General features: G+C 35.7%; 1 protein-coding gene and 1 non-coding gene across 2 annotated transcripts; one reads left to right on the forward strand and one right to left on the reverse strand.

Moving 5' to 3' along the window:
- Positions 1-480: 480 nt before the first annotated feature.
- LOC147392706 (DNA-directed RNA polymerase 2B, chloroplastic/mitochondrial-like) lies at positions 481-15,556 on the reverse strand. Its single transcript, XM_086455458.1, has 20 exons — positions 14,437-15,556; positions 11,856-12,068; positions 11,638-11,771; positions 11,477-11,543; positions 11,197-11,255; positions 10,518-10,635; positions 9,567-9,680; positions 9,283-9,414; positions 8,190-8,606; positions 6,975-7,025; positions 6,378-6,448; positions 5,078-5,162; positions 4,754-4,903; positions 4,110-4,184; positions 3,713-3,802; positions 3,534-3,581; positions 2,391-2,505; positions 2,204-2,307; positions 1,322-1,465; positions 481-1,171 (listed from the first exon to the last, which is right to left on the reverse strand). Exons 1-19 carry the CDS (start codon positions 15,349-15,351, stop codon positions 1,355-1,357), a joined length of 3,069 nt encoding a protein of 1,022 aa, XP_086311584.1. The 5' UTR covers positions 15,352-15,556; the 3' UTR covers positions 481-1,171; positions 1,322-1,354.
- Positions 13,372-13,469, forward strand: LOC147392707 (small nucleolar RNA Z161/Z228). The gene has a single exon (XR_015182476.1). It is a non-coding gene; the product is annotated as a small nucleolar RNA Z161/Z228 (small nucleolar RNA).
- Positions 15,557-21,129: the final 5,573 nt, after the last annotated feature.

Genomic DNA, 21,129 nt, shown 5'->3' on the forward strand with positions numbered 1-21,129 from the left:
TGATGATTGATTTATTGTGGTTTAAGACTTTAAGTCCATGTGAATATCATGCAGACTCGTTATGGTGTCTCATCTCGTCCATGAACAAGACCGAGTCATCTCAGACGAGTTTTCTGATTTGTTTGAGTCATCTCATTCAACAATGAGACAAATGAACCATGATTTTTTACATCTCGTCCGATACGTTTGACTTGTTTATCCATCTCGTTGGTAGACGATGTAATTTTTGGGATTTTTTTTTTTCCTTTTCGAAATGAATAATTTTTTGACTCACCAAGTCAAAAACCCAAATGACTCGAGTTGCATGAAATTATGGGTTTTAACAAACTAACCAAACTCACAACTCATAAGAGGTTCCCAAGAAAGAAAATAAATAATTACTGCAAAACAGAAAGAAATATTCTGACTTTTTCCATCTTAACCATTTTCTCCTCTTTACTGCCAAAGAAAATAATGCTAGAAGAGAGCAAAGATCACATAGAACCAAAACCAAGACAATTCTCACTTCAACGTACAGGTCCGAAACATAACCGATACAGAAACTGTAACACTAAACAGCAGAAGGATACACAAAATAACTCAACTTCTATTTCTCATTAATATGTTACACTTGTTAAAGTAATTGTAGCCAATCCTAAGTAGGCCTGCCTATGTCTTTTCACTGAAGGTTGCATCTCTTCAATCCCAATTGTCCATGTGTATTTACATTACGCTTTTCCTGTATTTACCCATACATGAATCTCCAAAGCAAGGCATCAATAGCTGTGGTACAAATAGGGAATTGTACCTTAAAACAGAGATTTTTTCCCCTCATCATATTATACTTTTTTTTTAATTTTTTGATAAGAAACGTTTTCTCTGTAATTTCTTGATTGGGAATCTTCGATGTGATAGTAAGAAACCCAACCTCCAATGTTCTGGGGTTACTCGCATTTCCACCAACCACTCTTGTAAATGAAATATTACAAGACTGCCATTACCTTGGAACTCTGCTGCAAGGGTGTTGATTGGAACTACTGGTGGAGGCATTACAAGGCAAGTGAGCAACCATATACAAGAGCAGATCAGTTGAAGATGTGGGGTGACACTCCCAAACTTCTTTCAGATTGAAGTATCCCCACTCCGGAATCCGAAGGAAAGTCATTAAGGGCTGCTGAAAGCTCTTTAACAACTGCAGAGAAAAGAAACCCATTAAGGAAAAAAAAGATTATCGATCATTAATATCGAAGCCTTATACCAAAATTTTGGGGTCTTCAAAAGTTGACATAATTGATGTGATATTTCAGAGAAATAATGGCCTGGGATTTCACAATTTACTTACTTTTAAATGAATTGATACAAAGAATGCTGCAGATCAGTTGAAGAAATAGGGTGACTCTAGAACTTCTTTTAGATCAAAATCTCCCCGCTCTGGAAAGGGAGGGAATGTCAATGTAGGGAAAGACTGCTGAAAGCTCTCCAACAACTGCAAGGAAATTCAAACAATGTAACATAAGATTATCAGTATGGTCCAAAACAAGGTCATTCTCAATGTTCAACTGAGAATATCGTCATGGACTATAACGGAGAATGTGATTTGCACCAGTCTAACTCGGTGAATATGGACACAACTTATTATTAGAGAGCTGCTATTGGCACCCCAGCTTTTACTTATTACACCCCAATTATTATTTTTTTAGAAGAGCAATTTTATTAATCAAAGAAAAACCGACTGGTTGAGATAATCAGATAACCAACCCAATTAAAAAGAAGTGAATGGTTGAGAATGAGTAAAAGTTGGGGTGCCAATAGAAGCACTCTTTTTTCGCCAAATTTCTATTTTTGGGGTTTTGGATTTTATATGAGCAGCCTAATCATAATTTGTAAACAACTAGTGAATTGTTTGAACATGTTATAATGTTTTGTAATGTTAAGATTATAATTTGAGCCAAACCTTTACGTAATGTTTGAAGAGTGTGTTTTAATCTTTAATGGGGGGGGGGGGGGGGGGGCGAAATTTGGGGTGTAATAAGTAATAGTTGGGATGCCAATAGCAGCTCTCTATTATTATTAACATACAGTGAAAAATATACTCTCAATTTTTTTAAGGCTTTTGATGTCAAGGATAAACAATGGGATGGTGGTTTTTCCATCTCTTCATTTATAATGGGAGAACTACTGATTTTCCGACAACAGATTCTCTAGTCTGAGCTGAGAAGATTACATTCTCCAGTATAGGTGTCTCGTAGAGTTCAACGAATTTTTCGCGGAGTATCCTATTCATTACGTCAACATCACAAGCATGCGTCCAATATGAATCATGAACTCCTGTAGTCGACGATGAGCAACAATAATTAGAAGTCTGAAAAATTAATAAGTTTGAGAAACCCAGAAATAAACTCACTATTAACCTGCAAAGTTCAAGCCTGCCTTATTGCAGGCAACTGCAGTCATCATCATATGGGATCCATCAAGGGAGTGAACAAAATTTGGAGGAAAAGCTGTCCTCTGCCGCTTGACCATAATCTACAATTGTTAAAAACCAGCAAGGTTAAGATCTCAGGGCACAAAGCTCACAATCGTGACAGCACAAGAATTTTTCATGAAACTCCTCCAAAGGCCAAATCCTAATGACTTGCACAAAACAAAATAGGTTGGTTTTCTAAATATAAAAGCACTAGGCATCCTCTTTGGGGTTTCAGGGGTAAAAGAGGAAAAACAATAAGGCTGGAGGGGGATTCTTGGAAAAGTGGGGAGAAGATGAAAGGCAATAAATTTGGAGGTGTACTAACGAAAAAGATGAGAGAGGAGGAAATATAATAAAGTTGGAGGACTGTTCTTGGAAAGGGATAGAAGAGAAAAGATAATAAAGTTGGAAGGGTATTCCTGCAACGTAATAAAAGAGTAAAGAGAATGAAGTAAAAGTTGTCCTCAAAATTCATAATGAGATTAAATCCCAGCCCCTCTTTATGAAAGGATAAAGGTAAGTGGGGTCCACCGATGTGTTTTATCATATAGACTAGAGTTCACTTGTGCCTATGGCACTGGCATCCTCTTTAGGGTTAAGGGGGCATAAAAACGGAAATATAATAATGTTGGACAGGTATTATTAAAGGGGGCACAGGCATCCTCTTTGGGGTTAAAGGGGTAAAAGAGGAAAAATGGTGAAGTAAGAAGGGGTATTATTGAAAAAGGGGTAAAAGAAGAAAGAAAGTAAAATTGGAGGGGTATTATTGAAATGGGGGTGAGGGGAGGAGAGGAAAGTTAGTAAAGTTGAAGTGGAAAGAAGAAAAGAGGGTAATGTGGACCCCACTCCAAGTAGTTGGATGGGATGTTTGTCCCTCACAAAACTGTAGCAAAGTGAACCCTAAAGTTGTGTTTTATTATATAGATGTCTTGTGATCAATGCAAACCAGATGGATTCAGTAAGATACTAGTGTAAGATTACGGGGTTCATATGTGAGAGCCATGGATTATATGAGAGATGGCGTGTGAAAGTGAATGATATGCTTAAGATTCTAAAAAAATAGGATAAAGGGATAGGGAAGAATAACCTTGTCAGTGTCCCGTTTCAAGGTCAAAACCTGAAGGGAGGTTTTAATCTGCAGTCAAAAATTCAAGTAAAACAATGTATCAATAACAGGAAATGTTAATTTGGATTCAGCTCAGGAAAAGAAAGGGGCAAGAATATTCACGAATTTTTTTTCTACAAATTGTCTCCTGGAGCACTTACAAGATGCCTTCCTAATTGGCGGTAAGGCTGCACAACTGGAAGTCCATAAGGAGTGGTCCATCGCACTGGCTGATTTTCCGAGGCAATAACCTGTTAATGTTCAAATTTTGCAGTCAGGATAATCTAGTCAATTTAATTTTTGAGCCTTTACTTTTGAGCAGAACCTGGAGTAACATTTCTAACGAACCAATGCGAACCTAAGCTACCGAGAAATTTGAGCCAAGTAAATCAATGAACAAGATTACATAGTTCTTGACATAAACGTATATTCATCAGATAGATAACATCAACCCATTAGAGCCCATCAAGTAGTGAGTGTCAACTCTCCTTAAGCAAACCATCAAGGGCCAGCTTGTCAGAAATACTAAATGAAAGTCAGAAAATTGACAAAACACACCTTCGCACAATCACCAAGCCAGCTCATGATACTTCGTGCAGCTTGGAACATCTCCCCTAAAGCAGTTAAGGTTGTCTGCTCAAGCAATACAAGATAATCATGTAAGTAAAAAAAAACATTCCAAGATAAATTTGGAGGAAAAATGATGGTGATATCTCCCAATTTTAACTAATAAATAAGGAGAGCTGCTATTGGCAGCCCAACTTTTACTTATTACACCCCAATTAAAAATAAAGAAAATAGGTGAATTGTTGAGAATAAGTAAAAGTTGAGGTGCCAATAGAAGCTCTCTCAATTTTCCTTTTTTGCTAGATTTTTATATTTTGGGTTTAGGATTTTATGAGCCTAATCATAATTGTAAACAACTCCTGAAATTGTTTGAACGAGTGTTATAATGTTTTGTAATGTTGAGATTATAATTTGAGCCAAACCTTTGTAATGTTTGAAGAGGTCTTTTTTAATCTTTAATTGGGCGGTGATAAATAATTTAAGAAATTGGGGAGTAATAAGTAAAAGTTGGGGTGCCAATAGTTTCTCTCTAAGTAAGTCATTCCGTGCAATAACTAATACCCCATCCTATGAAACTACACCCAAGTTCTCCAATAAAAAAGGGGATGCAAAATTACGAGTTCATCTGTACTAACTTTTGCGGCATAACAAGCTGCACCAAACAGCTCCTCATCGGGAAGGGCATTACGCTCCTTCAATCTTCTCTTTATTTGGTCACGAGCACCAATGTAAGTGACACCATATACTGATGTCATCACTGTCTGCTTCACCAATTTCCTATCCACCTACATGTAGATATTAGTCATCAAGATGAAATATTAGTACAACATAATCAGGTACAGACCAGTATAATTAGACAAAGTTCTTATGATGGCATCAAACATCACCTAATTCTGGTCAATTTCAGTTACCCTAATTTAATCTACAATTTTGAAAGACGTGAAATATAACAAACTAACATGATTAATTAAAAGTCTTGCACGCAACGCATTTGGGTCGACCACAGGATCTTTCTCTGCATCTTTCCGCATAATCTCAAGAACTCTGCATTGCAAACATCACTCTCAATGATATTTTTTACTTAAATAATCCACTTGGGACAATGAACATAATTGCACCATTAGTTATAATAGACATGACGAGCTGAAAAAAGTCAAGTCAAGCCTTATGATCGAAAGCACACGAACCTTCTGAAAATCACACAATTTTATTGTAAAATGGTAATTAGATTTATTCACCTATCATATTAAGTGAGATTCATGTCTGAAATTTTGAACAAGTTTTGGATGCCAGAATAAAATTCATTAACTTTTCATAGAAAATTATGGTTACCACGAAAAAAACATTAGCACTTTTATCCTCTGATTCCTTGATATAAGGCAATTCCAAGATTATCTTTTCCATACCCCAAATGTAAGAAAAAGGAATGAAACCAAATTGATAACACTTGTAACATTGCTAGAAACCAACATACACGGATTCTTCTAAACACTGTATCAACAAATGTTGGATTCTGATGCAACACGTTTGGGTTTTCCTTGATTTTTGTTTCTGGCTCGCATGATATATAATATCATTTGACATTTTTTTAAAGAAGCTTTTTACTGGAAGAAAAGGCATGGTCAAGATGACCACAACCAAAACAAGGAAACAGCACAGTCCAAAAAAACAAACCAAAAAAAGACACGATTACATATAAATATTACAAACCCACTCTCGTATCCCCATAAATCTTCGAAGAAAACACTTTTATTTGATTCATCAAAGATTTTACACCATAGAAAAAGAAGCCCAAAATGGAAATAATTATCTCTTGAATTGAACTCTCCCCGTCTTTTACTAGAATTCCTTTCCTACGAAATCCCCCAACAAATAGCAAAGGAAAGTATGCTCCACAATTTCCATTCAAAAGCCAAGCGGAAGCCAACTCTCAAACAACATCCAAATGGAGATTGGGACGTGAGAGCTCTTTTACAGGGGTCTTTCACAGTTTCACTGATAACAAATATTTGATTTCTTGTTTAATGCTTCATGTTTAAGTTTGTGTTTGGTTGTATCTTCCATATCCTATGGGAAGGAAACTCCCCATAAAATGCAACATATTAGGCACCTGAGAGCTCTTACACAAGGGCCTTTCACTAATGACAAATATTTGACTTCTTGTTTAATGCCTCACTACAATATCCTAACACACTCAAACAAACACATTGTATGCATTTCATACGGGAAGCTATAATGTGTTTAAAGACAATGGTATACCTAGCAGCAATTCCTGAGTAAACATCTGCAGGTTTTTCTCCAGCGACCAGATTTACTGCAGCTGCTCCCAACTGAATGAATAATAAATTTCAATTTTAGAAGTATTTAAATTAGATGGAAGAGTGAAGAGTAAACAATTCATTCAAAATACATGGAAGTGGTCCCATAAAGGAATAGAACAAATCCCCCCACCCACTAAAAAAAAGGGAAAAGAAAAAGTTTTAGAAGGAAAGTCAAACTGCAGCATCAACAAGTATAAAAATAACCTTTTCGATTGAGATTACTTAGGCCCAAGGCTCAGCAACCCAAATAAAAGTAGAAGTAATTAAAAGAACAAAATAACATTGTTATAGCATAACCCAATATACAGACTTCGTTACAGGTAGATAAACCTCGGTCGATATTGGAAAAAAAATTCAATTAATGCACTTCAATGTAAGGAGTATTGTTTCAGTTTAAAGGGCTACTTCTGAAAAGGTGTATTAACCCATCTTGATTACATATCAATATATATGCTTAGGTACTATTGATTTTCTTAGCTGTCGCTATAACATAACAACATGATGTCAACTAACAACAGAAGGAAAAGGTCATTACTTTGTCTCTTCCAAGGGCAGCATAGTGTTGTAAGCCGTTACAAGAACCATCCTGGAAAGAAATACACGAATCAGGAAAAAAATCATCAGATCAAAATTTCTAGGGTTCGAGATAGTCCAATCAATACATCGTTTTTTTTAAATGATAGGGTGTCCCCAACCCCTTTGGAACTGGGATTAATCCCTGCGGATACACCATGCCACCACAAATAGGTGTATTGGTGAAGTTGCAGGTGGGGAGACTCGATCTCACAAGACACGACCCTGGGGAGCACACCCAGGTCACTAAACCCCACCACTCAAGTGGCATCAACGCATCAGTTGATATCATTATATATTATCAATCAAAAAAAAAATATATCATTATATATTCCAAAAAAAAAAAAAAAAACCACTAAAGCTAAAGCTATTGTACGTTACATACTACATGCATATGCATGCATAAATGTTGTTGATTGAATTAATGTAGCTATTACTATAATTCCAAACAGTATGCCACCCAGCAGCAAGCTATATAGGAGAGAAGAAAATGGCATAGGAGCTTTTTTAGAGAGGTAGCTTGGTGTTAGTTGCCAAATTGCACAAGAAATATAGGGATTACCAACCATAATTCAAATAATTCTTACTTTTCTCTGGATTTTGGAGACTACATGAAGATTTTCTAATTGCTCCTCGAGAACTTGTTTTTGACATCTGTAATTGAGGTTTCTAAATATGATTTGAAGTCTTTTGATATTTTGTTTTGCTTAAGAGTTAAGCCAGACAAGTCCCAAAGAAGACTAAACTAACAACATAATTTAAACTGCTGGCAATTTAGGCTTGAATTCTGACAAGATGGGATTTTTAAGCTGGTCGTATTGGTACTTCTGACTTCAATAGAGGTGAAAGTGCCGACACCATGGAATTGAATTCTCTTAAAGCTTCCCCCTAACTCTGTTTGGATTGAAGGGGATTTATTTGTTGTCATCACTTGACTAAAAGTTATCCTCCCCAGTGGAGATTTCTCACTTTTTTCAGGAAACAGATTTCAGTATCGATGGTCATAGAGAATGGAAGGGCAGAGCAGATCAATTTCCTCCCTTTCAGTTTAGGATCACCCCCCAATTAGATGTTTTTTCTAATATACATTTTGTACTTCTATTTTTCCATGAAAAAGTTTTCCAAAAATTTCCTAATAAAAGCCAACAAAACAATATAATGTCAAAAGCTAAGATACCTGGTGTACAGGCATATGTGAAATGGCATCCTCGGGAGAAGAGCTTCTAAATGCTTCGGAGAGATTGATGCAAACTGCCAAACATTGAAATGGGTCTTCTGCACCCAACCACCAACGCCTACCTTCAAGTGGTCTGTCTGCAGAATCAAAAATATCATCCAAGTGATTCTCGGTAAATGCTATTCGACCGTCATATGATAGCTTGTCCACACCGCCAGCATATAAATTAGCCAAATGTATTTTCAACCAACGTAGGCCTGAATTTCCAAGAGGGCGTCCCTCTGCAAACTCAAGGATACCCCGGCAAAGATCTGAGCCAAGATGGTTTAAATATGGGTGCATGGGATACGCACGACCTCGGAAGTCAACGTTGTGAGGGTAGAAGAATCCATCCTCATCCTTCATTTGCCGGGCTACCTGCTCCCCAAGTAAGAAGAATCAGCATAATTTCTTCCGGAGCATCTTCTACGGATAACAGGAAGATAATTTGACCAGATAGCATGGGAAATTAAAAATAAAAAATAAAAATAGAGTAAATTACACTTTCACCCTCTATGGTTTGGCATAATTTTAGGTTGACCCTTAACGTTTTGAAAAATGCATTTGCCTCCCCTATAGTTATATAATGGGCTCACTTACCCCCGTTCCATCTACTTTCAATCATCAAACAGTTAAAAAAAAGATTTTTTACTTTTTGTAAAGACCATTTTACCCTTTTTAAAATGTCATTCTTTTCCATAAACAAAAATATCCCTGTGAAAAAATGGATCCATGTGGCGTATGAGTATAAAAATTCTTAGACGGAGGCACTTTTTTATCTTTTCAAATTCTTAGAGGGTAAAATAGTAAAATAACATCCGAATGTTAAGACCATTTGTGACAGGGGAGGTAAGTACAATTCTCAAGACATTAGGGAGTCAACATAGAATTACATCAAACCATGGGGGTCAAAGTGTAATTTACCCAAAATAATAATAATAATAATAATTCGGCCTCTTCTCTGTTCACTTTCCCTTGGTTTTAGTGAAATTTGTACTTGTCAAACAAAAAAATTATAATTTGACCAGGTAGCATGAATGGGGAAATGTCTTACAGCAAGTTTAAGTTCTACATCGCATCTCTGTGAATGCCTCTCACTGTTCTGTTTCTTTGCAGCTTTAACTTTCCATCTCCACTTCCGGAGTTCTGGTTCATCTTCTGTGTCAGGTTCCATGGGTATAGGAACCTGTAGTGCATAATAAAGAATATTTGACAAGATTTTAAACAGATTATGTTGGTTTAGCTTAGCATCACCTAGGCCAAATAAAACTAATAATCGAGAATTTGGCAATTTCCATTCTACAAAAAAGACAAACACAAGGTAAAAACGTTACTTACATCTTCACGGTCCACCAAGTCAGCAAGACGGCCTCCACTAGCCCATATTCTGTCTATGACATCAAGCATCCTTTTATTAACCCTCCATTTGGTATTGCCAAGTGTATTCAAGGCCTGGAAAATCCATTGCCAAAACAGTTACAGCAATATTGCACAGAGAACAAGTTGAAGAGAAGACATTTCTAATAAGAGTAGTCGAAACTCAGAATCTTGCAGGATTCTTCTAAATGGTCAAAGTACTAGTGTTGGACACGTCAAATTCTCATACTCCATGGGTTCTGGTACAACAATTCGCTTTTCTTTTTGTTATTTCTTTCCTTGTAAGATATGGATACGATCCTACATATATGGAGACAGTAGTAATTTAATTAAAATACATTCAACGTATAAGATCACTTCTTTAGAGTGTTTGCTTAATTGTGGGAACATGAGTGTTGTATGTGGGTTTCAGAGAATGAGTGGTTTTTGGGTAGTTTTCAATATTTTAGGAGAAGTTATTGCTAGGTTGTTAGTAGGAATCTTCTATTTAAGCTATCTAGCTAATTAATTAAAGATTATGCAGAGAAAATATTGAGTACTTATTGGATTTGGAGACAGACCATCTTGGATTTGTTATTTTGGAGCTCTGATCTCTCTTGAATGAGATCAATTTCAATCTTTTCCCTCTTCTTTTCATTAATTTTTTTATCTGATCTAAATAGGCACGTATCAGGTATTGATTAGCATTTACAATAGATTACAACTACTGCATTTTCCAATTTAAATTATCAGTTCAGCATTCTTACAGATGTCAGACACCAACATACCTGTATCAATGCTAAATAGGTGTCAGCATACAGATCCAGAAGCTAACACCCATTCCTCAAGGTTGTTTGTCATCAAAAGATTCAAAGAATGACGAAAGAAAAATAAAATTAAAGAAATGAAATAACAAATTTAAAGTTCACAAACCTCAAAAACATGTTCTAATTGCTTCTGTGGAGACCTCTTAATTGCTTCACGTTGTTGTCTTGCTCCATGCGTACGCATACAGTAAGATGGTAAAAATAAATACGCCCCTTTGTCGTACCTGCCAAAAGATTAGGACATTGAAATGAAAATTGAACTACCAACGTGAAAAATCTAACGAACCTTCAGAAATCATGAAAATATCAGCCAACATCATCATCACTACCATACCCATTCCATCAACATTTTTCTTGATTATTAACGTTCATCAACCAACATTAAGTCATTTACAATAACATGAACCAATCTCTCCTTAAATATAATTAGTTCTATCATCCAGAACAAGTGCAAAGGGATATGGAATCACTATTGAACACTGGTATAAAGCTTAGACGCTGAAAGTGTCTAGAAACGATTATATGTACAGAGCAAGAACGTCATAAAAAACTAGAGATTGAACTATTTAATGACCAGAAGCGAGAGAGGCATCTGGGTAAAAGATTCCTACTACCAGGATATAAAGCATAAACCCACTTAACCAAAAAAGGATTTGTTTACCACTAATTTTATAGCACCAGTTACTACTCTTTTTTCGATAAGTTGCAGTTCTCGAACTAAAATTAATCCTAAAATAGAAAGGAATGAAGAAGATATCGAATAACTAGGCATTAGAATACCATACCCTGTCCAATTGATTGGAGGCACCAACATTGGCATATAAGGGATCACCATGTGCCTTGCCTGTTAAAATAAACAACATTTGTTATGATCCATGCACCAGAAAGAGAGAGACTTATGAAATTAAAAATGCCTTTTTGCATGGTTGAATGTCACTCCAAAACTTCTAATTAAGCAATATCAATCTTTAAAAACAATTGCCTCTATTCTCCTTTTATTTTAGTAAAATAAAATCTTATACTTATCAAAAAATATCTTTAAAAACAATAGCGGATTACACTCACGGTCTTTTCTAGCCCTTGGCGGACTAGTGGGTCACATTCAATAACCCCGAGTTTTCTGCCGGTTTTCCTATAAATAATAGAAGCCAAAACGGTCAAGTAAGAATGGATAAAAGATGGATTAATGGATAACTAGCAAATTAAGTAGAGAGAGAAATTCTTACATTGCACCCTTTTTTATCATTTTGAGGGAGTGTATAAATGCAGGTCGAATATCAGGTGGACCATCCGCTAATTGATTAACTGGGGGTTGTATATAGGCGGTTCGCATCAATAATTCAATCAAGTGGCACCCAACCTGAGATGTACAAGAGTGTCATATTGGCTTTAAACACGTCACTATAAGAGAACTTTTCTAGTAACTTCTATGAAAAATGCAAACCTTAGCATGAGCCTCTTGGCCCCATGGCTTCATGTCATCCTGTCCTCTCACTATCAGCCTCACTTGGTGCAACTTCTGCTTTTTCATCAAGTCCGTGACTTTGTGCCTTAACTTTTCTTGTTCTTTGGTTACAGGATCAACTTCGACTTCTTTGTTTTTCATATTTTTATCTTTCTTTTTCTTTGTTTTTTCCATAAATTTGTGTATCCTAACCTGATAAATTCCAAAGGATGGTTATAAATGAATACTCATTGTTTACATGATGGAAGCCTCGTGCAACCTTATTTGTTTATCTTTCTTGGAGAACAGTTGATGAGGTAATGCATTTCCTTGAAATTAGCCAAAAATGTCCTTGTTTCATCTTACGGGCGTCCATGAAAAGAATACAGAAATAACAAGTTCATGTGGTCCTTACATCCAAACAACACTCATAACAAGTTCAAAATCGAGAATAACTAGAAATAAATAAAAGCTACAATAACTATATTGCTAGAAGGACAAAACAAAAAAAAAAGAGAGAGAGATAAGTAAGGCTCAAGCACTAAAAGTAACTACACCCAATACACCTGAGTTCAATGAAAACTTTCTGGTGGAAACTTCTGAGTTTGACACAAAACGTGTGTGCTACGGGAACCTTATTGTTTCAAAGTGGTGAAAACTCTCGTGAAATTCCCATCGAGAAACTAATCCTATTTGTCGACTCTTGTGAGTGATACTAATCCCCTTTCTGGTCCTATGGCTAAGAATCTTTAGCCATCTCTCTGACCCAAAAATAAAACATAAACAAAGGGAAGATTGAAGAGTCAACCGCACTCTATAGTCTATGCACACAAATTTTGTTTCCCATTCAAGCAAAACAAACTCTAAGCCAGATGTGAGCCCAGAATAATTAAACAAGTGCAAGACAGCTCCAAAAAATAATTTACACCATGGAAGGCTTCTCCGGTTATTTTTGCCACGGCTCTTTTTTTCTACCTTTGATGTACCTGATTCTACAATAAACATCAAGGTTCTGAACATCAACATGTTCTCACTAAACATAATCAAGAAAACGCAACCAGATAGGGAGGAATAATAAAGCTAATTACGTCATCCAATCACAAGAAAGCTAATCAGCTACAAATGCCAGCCTGTTAGATTTCCTATTAGAACAAGAAGTCTTTGACATCACAAAACTAAATAATCCAAAATACCTTCAGCTATTGTGAAGTAAGAATGGTAGATAAGCCATTTTTCCACCACTTATAATGTTCAAGGTAACAGCGTAAAACTTGACGAAAGGAAAACAGCAAGCATTGCACATTCAGGAGCAAGAGAACATTGGTTATAGAAGAAGTCAAGAGAAAGTATCCATTTGTATAATTTATATGAAAAAAAAAATCAAATTTATTCACTAATATGTTTCGATAGAAGAAGATAATGACAATATGGGCTTAGACCCATAGTTCGGTTGGTTTGACACATTGCAAAACAATTTCAAGATTGTGGTTATAAGTCCAACTTACCTATAAAAAAAAAAGATACTGATGAAAATGGATTATAATTCTCACGACGGTCATCTGAGACACTCTTTTGTGTCTAGGTTGATGGAAATATCCATTTTTTCTGATGGTTTTATGTTTTATTTTTTATTGCCTTTTCAAAAAAATAATTCAAAACAACAAAAATAAAATATATGTGCATATATGATACAAGTATACAACATTTTGTAGCGAGGGTGACAGTCAGCTAAGTTGGTTAAAGTCTGATGTTGATACCACAACCTGAGTTCAAAACCTGCCTTCACCTAGTAATTACTAACCACTAATCTCGCTTGCCTAGCAAAAAATTATACAGCATTTTGTTGCATAAAAGTAAAGATTAGGCGGCGTTACGCTAGTGGTAGAAGCCTAGCAGGTGGTGAGGACTAAAAGTTTCAATGTGGGAGCAGGCACACGATTCCAAAGTGAGAGAGGTCTTGGAAAATCTATCCCGCAAGTTTTCAAACCCCATAATGAGAGGTTGTACAAGGATATTTCCTAAATTATCTCACATACAATCCAATTCTTTTTTCCGAATATTCCGGACAGGATTATATAAAATAGAGATGGAAAAGAAAAAAAGTTGGAATCAAAAGTGACCATGTCTTTTAGACCGATAGAATGCATTTTCATTTGACTTCTGTTGAATCACCCAATACTTAGCAATCCACGAAAGCTTTCACGAGCGAATATTTCCTCTTTCAATGCCCCGTCCAAGCTAAGGAACTTGCTCCAAAGAGCCCTAACAAATGATGATTGAGGCAAGATTCGGCATTTTTGAACCACGAAAAGCTTGGTTTCAATTTCTTTTGAAGAACCCATGTAGCACAAAAGCCAAAAAAAGAAAAGAATCATGTTTTGTCTTCAATTTCTTTAACACGATTACACCTAGTGATATGGCATCAGTTTTCCTATTTTAATGGCTCGATTGGTATCACAAGAAGGAAATTTAATAAAGATCCAAACTATAATTCCTTTTCAAACCAAAGAGAAGGCTAATGAACTCTTTAAATCAAAATCAAAACTACCCATAAAATAAAATAAAATCAAGTTCCACTGACCTCATGTTCGATGGCTTCACCGATATGGCAAGCTGCTTGGACAACCCTTGTACTTCCGGGATCGCCACCTGTCATCAACAACCCCATCAACTTATGCATTGTAATAACCGCCATCATATCAGCTGGCAACTGATCAAAATACGGCGCATAAGCCCCCCTATGCTTCCCTTGTCGACACAATTCTTGCTCTTGGGCAATGCAATCACACAATGGCTGGAACCAACCAAGGAACAATGACTTCATGTAAGGCAAATTGGGGGCGAGCTTTTGCTCACACATGTCGGCAAGAAGCTCCTTATACTCCTTCGCCGCCTGATCCCATGACTGCGTCTCAATCTTCATCTGTCTTCGCCGAAGTAATTGGTATTGGTACTTCCCGAGGCCCATTCCACCGACCCCTTTCAGCTGATTCTGCCGATTCAACTCAATAATTTTCTTTTCTTCTTTGCTCATCTCCTCCAACAACACCTGAATCTCATCCACCACAGACACATCTTCTTCAGTATCGGTTGAAGGGACGGCCTCGGCAACACTACTGCTGTAACCCTTTGGATGGTTTGAGAATCCAGAAAACCCAATTGGGTTTGGAAAACATCGGAATCCGGGTCCCCCCATATCTTCTTCCCCAAACAAGATTTTGCCATTTCGACAAATACCCATTTCGAAAGACCTAAAATTTACGCCGTTTTTAAGCTCAAAAGGTCTGGTTTTCTCTTGAAAGATTGAATTTTGGGAAAATCTCATCAGTTTTCGTGACGAGGCGATTTGTTTTACAACTCTTCTCCACATCACTGTGGATTTTTGCTTCGAGGAGATTGGGAGGAAGATTATAAGAGATGGTTTATCGATCGAAATGGAGAAATTGAATTTGTTGGTGAGATTTGCAGAGAAGATGATAGTTCGATAACTTGTCATACAGAGAAAAAAAATCAATTTTGAATATAAGAGAAGGAGAGTTTCACATCATTTCTTCGCCATTGTTGCCCAAATAGCAAACCCTAAATCCTAAATCCATTGCGAAAGTCGTGGAGAGAGGAGAAGGTATAAGCGAGCCTTAAACCCTAAACCCTAATGAACATAAATCAGGTAGAAGAGAAACGCACAAGTAGAACACACGTGAGAGTGATAAAAACTGTGTGAGAATAGAACCACTGAGGGGGGAAAAAAAGAATGCTGATATTTCCACACCAACTTTTACTAATGCCACACTAATTATAATCCAAAGAATTGTACACAGTTGGCGTGGCGTTACTAAAAGTTGGTGTAACAATAGTAACTATGAAAAAAAGAGACATTTTGCTCTCAGTTCTAGGTATCTTGTTCGCCCAATTAACATTGGGTCGGGTCTGAAACCCTATATCAAAATTTTGAGTAATTTTGAACTCCTCTAGACTTTAGTAAAAATTATAGAAACCCTCAGTTTTCAAAAAGCCTTTGATTTCCCACCAATAATCCATGTCTTCTATAACTAGGATAAAATCTTTCATCTTTGTCTTCAAAATACAATCATTCTTTAGTCTTTGTAAATTCCTCGAAACTAAACTTATATTGAAAATTATTGCTCTTTTTGTCAATTAATAGAGACTTGTAAAAGTATTCTGGCGATCAATTCAAAATAAATTTGAACAATCTTTAGGCTTTAATATGGAAAATGTATGTCCTTGCCTTCAAATCATCCTATGTTCATAGAGTTTAGAATGCTTAAGTATATCATGGATTGAATAAAGGTTAAATAAGTTGAAAGTATTTTATGTATAATAGATTTTTAGTGAGAAAATCAAGAGTTTTGGGTTTGATATTGAAGATGAGGGCATTTAGGTCATTCTATCTATCTTCAATATATACAAAAATAAAGGGACATATATGTTAGAAGTTTGAAAACAAAAAGTGGAGGTCTTAAGTTCTAACCACGGTTGGAGAGCCACCCTCATGATTTATCTCAAAAATTACCTGGTGTGTATGGGAGAGAGGATTCACGTGCCTTAAAGATTAATCAGTGTTCTAAGAGGTCTGGATATCTTGATTCCAAAAAAAGAAAGAGATGCAAGTATCTTGAATATTTAACAAAATGTGAATTGTAGAGGGGTGTGTCTAAATCATCCAAGAAAATATAATAATTTTCAGCAAACTATATACTTGAAGCATGGTTTCAAAACTCGTCCAAGATCGAGATGTATCGCCTAAGTTGTCTTGATATCAGGCATGGACGAAACGAGACGTGAAACTGAGTTTTAAAACAATGACTTAAAGAGATTGAAATATACATCAAAACTTTAAAAAGAAAATGAGTTGAAGAAAGAAGACAATGGATTTGGGGGAAAACAATCAAATGTCTTTGTCAAGGGGCATGAAATCAGTCTAAAAACATGGGGGTATCTCTTAATTTTACCAAACCCAAGAGGGGCATGACAAAATTACCCTTAAACTTTTTACCGGTTACCTGAAGTTGATACCCACAAGAAATTATTTCCCGGAATAATATCCTTGTGTTCGGTTTGGGTTGAACCGTATCCGACCTTTTGAATCTCTCTCTCTCTCTCTCTATAAATTTGGAAGAGATTAGAGTGAGAGCAGCAAGATGAGCTTAGCCAATGCCCCTAATTTCATGGTCCATCTAGTAAACCTTTTTCTTTCTTAATTCCCCCTCTGAACTGGCTTTCAATTGGTGAGATTCAACTCACTGAGATCGACCTTTGTTCCTATCATCAAGATCACCTTTACAACTGTCGAGGTCAAAAATTGTACATCACATTTGATCAACATACAAGTTGTTGATATCGAACATAATACATTAGTCAATCTCGACGTTTCAAGATGAATTATCAAGATCAATCTCGACTATTTGAGTTCGCCGTTGTCATTTATCAGGGCATTAAGATGAAAGATTTTACAAATTGATTTATTAAGATACCACCCAAAACTTAGGGTGCATTTAGAAATGCATCCCTTTTGGAAAGTCTATTAAGAGTGATGATGAATGCACGAGGTTGGGTATATGGCTAACATGGTAAGGGCACAGAGCCATAGATCTTTTTCAAAGAGATACATAGGAAAAAGATGTGCAGTTTTGTGCCCTTGCCATGTCAGTTGCATACAAAAATTGCGTGCATTCATTAAGTAATTTTCTTTGAAAAGATGATTAGGTCTAGCTTTTTAAAAAATTATCAAAATCCAACTTAGATCTTAGACCATGGACACCTCTAGATGACTTAAAATTGAAGGATAAAACATCCAAGGATGTGTCACTAGGCACGTTGGGGTGACATTGAATTTAATGCGATTTTTACATTTTTGACATAGCGGTGGCACATAACCATAAATGTTTCCTCATGATACAAGTAAACGCATCTACAGTTATGTGTGCACCTCCATGTCAGAAATGTAAAAATCGCAATAAATCCAAGCATTGGTGTTTAAGAAATAAAAAGCATTAAAGGAATATCAATGGTTATAGTTTAGGAACTGATATTAAAGACCATTGCCAATGAGAAATATTTCATGCAAGGTCTAGAATTCTAAAGTGTAATGATTTTCTAACTCGACTCTGACAGAATAACTCACTAACGTGGCATGTACAAGATTTGTAGATTCTTCCCCTTGGGGATACACAACTGCACATCCCCATAAACATGTGCAGTTGTGTATCCCAAGGGAAAAATTATTTGATTCTCGCACATGCCATGTCTGTGAGTTTGAGTTATTATGTCAGATTGAATTAGAATATCAGCACTCAATTCTAAATGATGTGACGTGCACATAAAAAATCAAGTTTGATCATGGTTTTAAATCTCGTCCAAGATCGAGATGACTTGCCCAAGTTATCTCAATCTTGTTCAGCAACAATATGGATAGACATTGTGTATCAACATTCCCATCATCTCATGAGATAAACGAAATGTCTCCAACAATATTTTAAAATCTCGGCCGAGTCAACGGGGGGTTTTATAAATTTTGATTAAAATAATTAAAATTATAATTTAAATATTTATTAGATAACTAAAACGTGATTTTATGACTAAACATTTTCTAATCTATCTTATTTTATTAAGAAAATTATAATTATTTTAATTTAAATATATGTAAATCAATATTATAAACCGAGTTAAATTGATTGTCTCATCTAACACGAGTTTTCACACTATGAGTTTGATGCGAGTTCTTTCCGTATAGACTAACACATCATTGAATAGGGATGGCAATGATCCAAAATATAATCGGATTTAGACTAGAATCTTAGATCCGAAATAATTTTGGATCTGATTCAAATCTACCCTGACCTGCTCTGAAAAATTCCGATCCGAACATATTAAAATTTTTTTTTTTAATTATTAATGTCATAAATACATATAGATAAATCATTTTAGTCTTTCCAAAAAATTAAAAAATTAAAACGATCTCTTATTTGGCAAAAAAACAAGTAAAAAAAGGATCTACATAAACATTCGATTTGCTAAAGAAAGGTAGGTCATGTACGTAGGTGGACCAGGCATGCCCAGTAGCAATCATGTGTGTCCAGTGTCCACACACACAGAAACTACAGCTCAAAGTAACACCCCACCCCACCCCCAATAACAAACAGAGAACCAAAGTAATTCACAGAAGCCCTAAATGCACAATCGATCAAAGAATCTATCATGGAGAAGAAAATCATAAACTGCTTCTCATGTCGATTCTATACAGACAAGTTAGAAACTGATAAATTTGTGTCAATTCTCATCAGTGCTTCCATCCTAGGTTTTATTACAGTTCCATGTCACAATTAAATCGACAATCAAACTTACAAAATTGATATCAGTATCAATATAGTGAGTGGTCCGGTTAGGTAAGAAGAATGTGGAAACCAAAGGAAAAGCTCATTAGGATCTATTGATAAAGGTAGAAGACAACAGAGGAAGCTCTAAAACATCTGTAAAGCAAGTTCATGCTACTCTCACAATCTCATTGTTTTCCATGCAATCATCAATTTACATGAACAAAGGTATTGTTCAATGCCTGATTATGATGGAAATAGAAATAAACAGGACAAGTACGATTACGTTGTGTTTTTTTCCCGGACTATTGAACTTGTGAAAAAAATTCAAGAACAATGAAGAAGAAAATATAAAACATTAGCAAAATAAAGCCTGATTACATCAAATTATGGACACCGACATGTCAACACGAAGAAAAATTAAGAAGCTAAGCAACAATATAAACTCCAAAAAACATAAAAAATGCTTGATCTCAAATGAGATGAGATGTAATTACAAGATGATAGAAATATGAATCAATTGGGGGGGGGGGGGGGAGGGGAGTTTGGTATAATTCGTGAAAGACTCAAGAAAAATCTAGAATTTATGTTCATCCTAGGGTCCATGGGCTTAACTCAATCTCAAAACCATGGTCATAAGATGAGGGTTGCCTTCTCCTTATAGACCGCATGAATTGAGCTCCTACAGGAGTTGTGGGACTATCATTTTAACACCAACGCCGTCCCTCATGTGCGACACCTTGTGAGGAACAAGGAAATGCTTCCACACATCCAAAAATAGACATGCCCGGCTCTGATACCATATTAAGGTCCATGGGCCTAACTCAACATCAAAATCATGATCTGAAGGTAAGGGTTGCATTCTCGTTATATACCGCACAGATTGGGCTCCCCCAGGCAATGTGGGACTATCATTCTAACACTTAGAGCAATGAAATAGGTGCATTACAGAATCAGGGTTTAGAGATGTAGAGAGGCAAAGGTTAGGACTGATTCAGTCAATTAAAAAAATAAGGGTATGTATGGTAACACTTCTGAAGTTTGAAATCTAAAGTCTGAAGTCTATTTTTTGAAATCTGAAATCTTATTCTGGAAAAGTTGTTTGTTTGTCATTTTTAAAAGTTTCTGGTTACAAATAGAATTTTAAAACATAATGGTCATTTTGACAATAATACCCATTTGTAATTCTAATAAATTGTTAACCGAAAAATATAACATGTTATGCATAATAAAATCATCCACACATTTAATTTTGATTTCTAACACCTCAAACACCCCAAAATTATTGTTTTCAATTTGAATTGATACTTGAGAATTTATATTCCTACAAGGTAATATTCAAACAATAAATAATCATTTATTTTCTAGTTGAAAAATATAGAGTTTTAAGATTTGTATCAAAATATAGGATTTTCGAACACGAAACGAGAGAAAGGAGAGAGACTTTGACAACACAATTGTAGATGAAGGAGAAGTAGAAAAGTTAAAAATAAGGGTTAAGGTTCATATAAAGAAAGGATAAGTGATAGAAATCAGGATTTTGAATAGGGTATTTTAGAAAAGAAAAAAAAAATTCAGATTTCAGAAATTTCGTCCAGCATTCCTCCTTCGCTAGTTCAAAACTTCTGAATTTTGATTCTGAAGTTTGAAATCTAAAGCAAAACAAACGAAAATAAATCTTCTAAAGTCTGAATTTTAAAGATGGACCACCTCCTTTCAGACTTCAGAAGTGTTACCAAACACACACTAAAACTGTTGGCCAATTAATTTGGGGAATCATCTAATAATTCCTTAAAATTAATTTGGCAACCCCTTTATTTGCCAAAATTTCCACGAAACAATGATTGTGAAAGATATCTATGAAGAAAAACAGAACCCAAGTCATATTAAAAATATATGGCACAAACATTAAACACTAAAATGAAGAAATTTAAGAACAAAAA

This window comes from Akebia trifoliata, chromosome 10 (genome assembly GCF_017979445.1).
Source record: "Akebia trifoliata isolate Shusen 1 chromosome 10, ASM1797944v1, whole genome shotgun sequence".
NCBI lineage: Eukaryota > Viridiplantae > Streptophyta > Magnoliopsida > Ranunculales > Lardizabalaceae > Akebia > Akebia trifoliata.

Bases quoted from the DNA above. Each gene is read 5' to 3' on its own strand.
- LOC147392706 (XM_086455458.1), bottom strand. From the start codon at position 15,351: ATGACAAGTTATCGAACTATCATCTTCTCTGCAAATCTCACCAACAAA. The intron at 12,069-14,436 runs GTCAGTGGAACT...GGAATTTATCAG, and splicing joins GTGAAGCCATCGAACATGAG to GTTAGGATACACAAATTTAT. The intron at 9,681-10,517 runs GTTTGTGAACTT...TGGATTTTCCAG, and splicing joins AATTAGAACATGTTTTTGAG to GCCTTGAATACACTTGGCAA.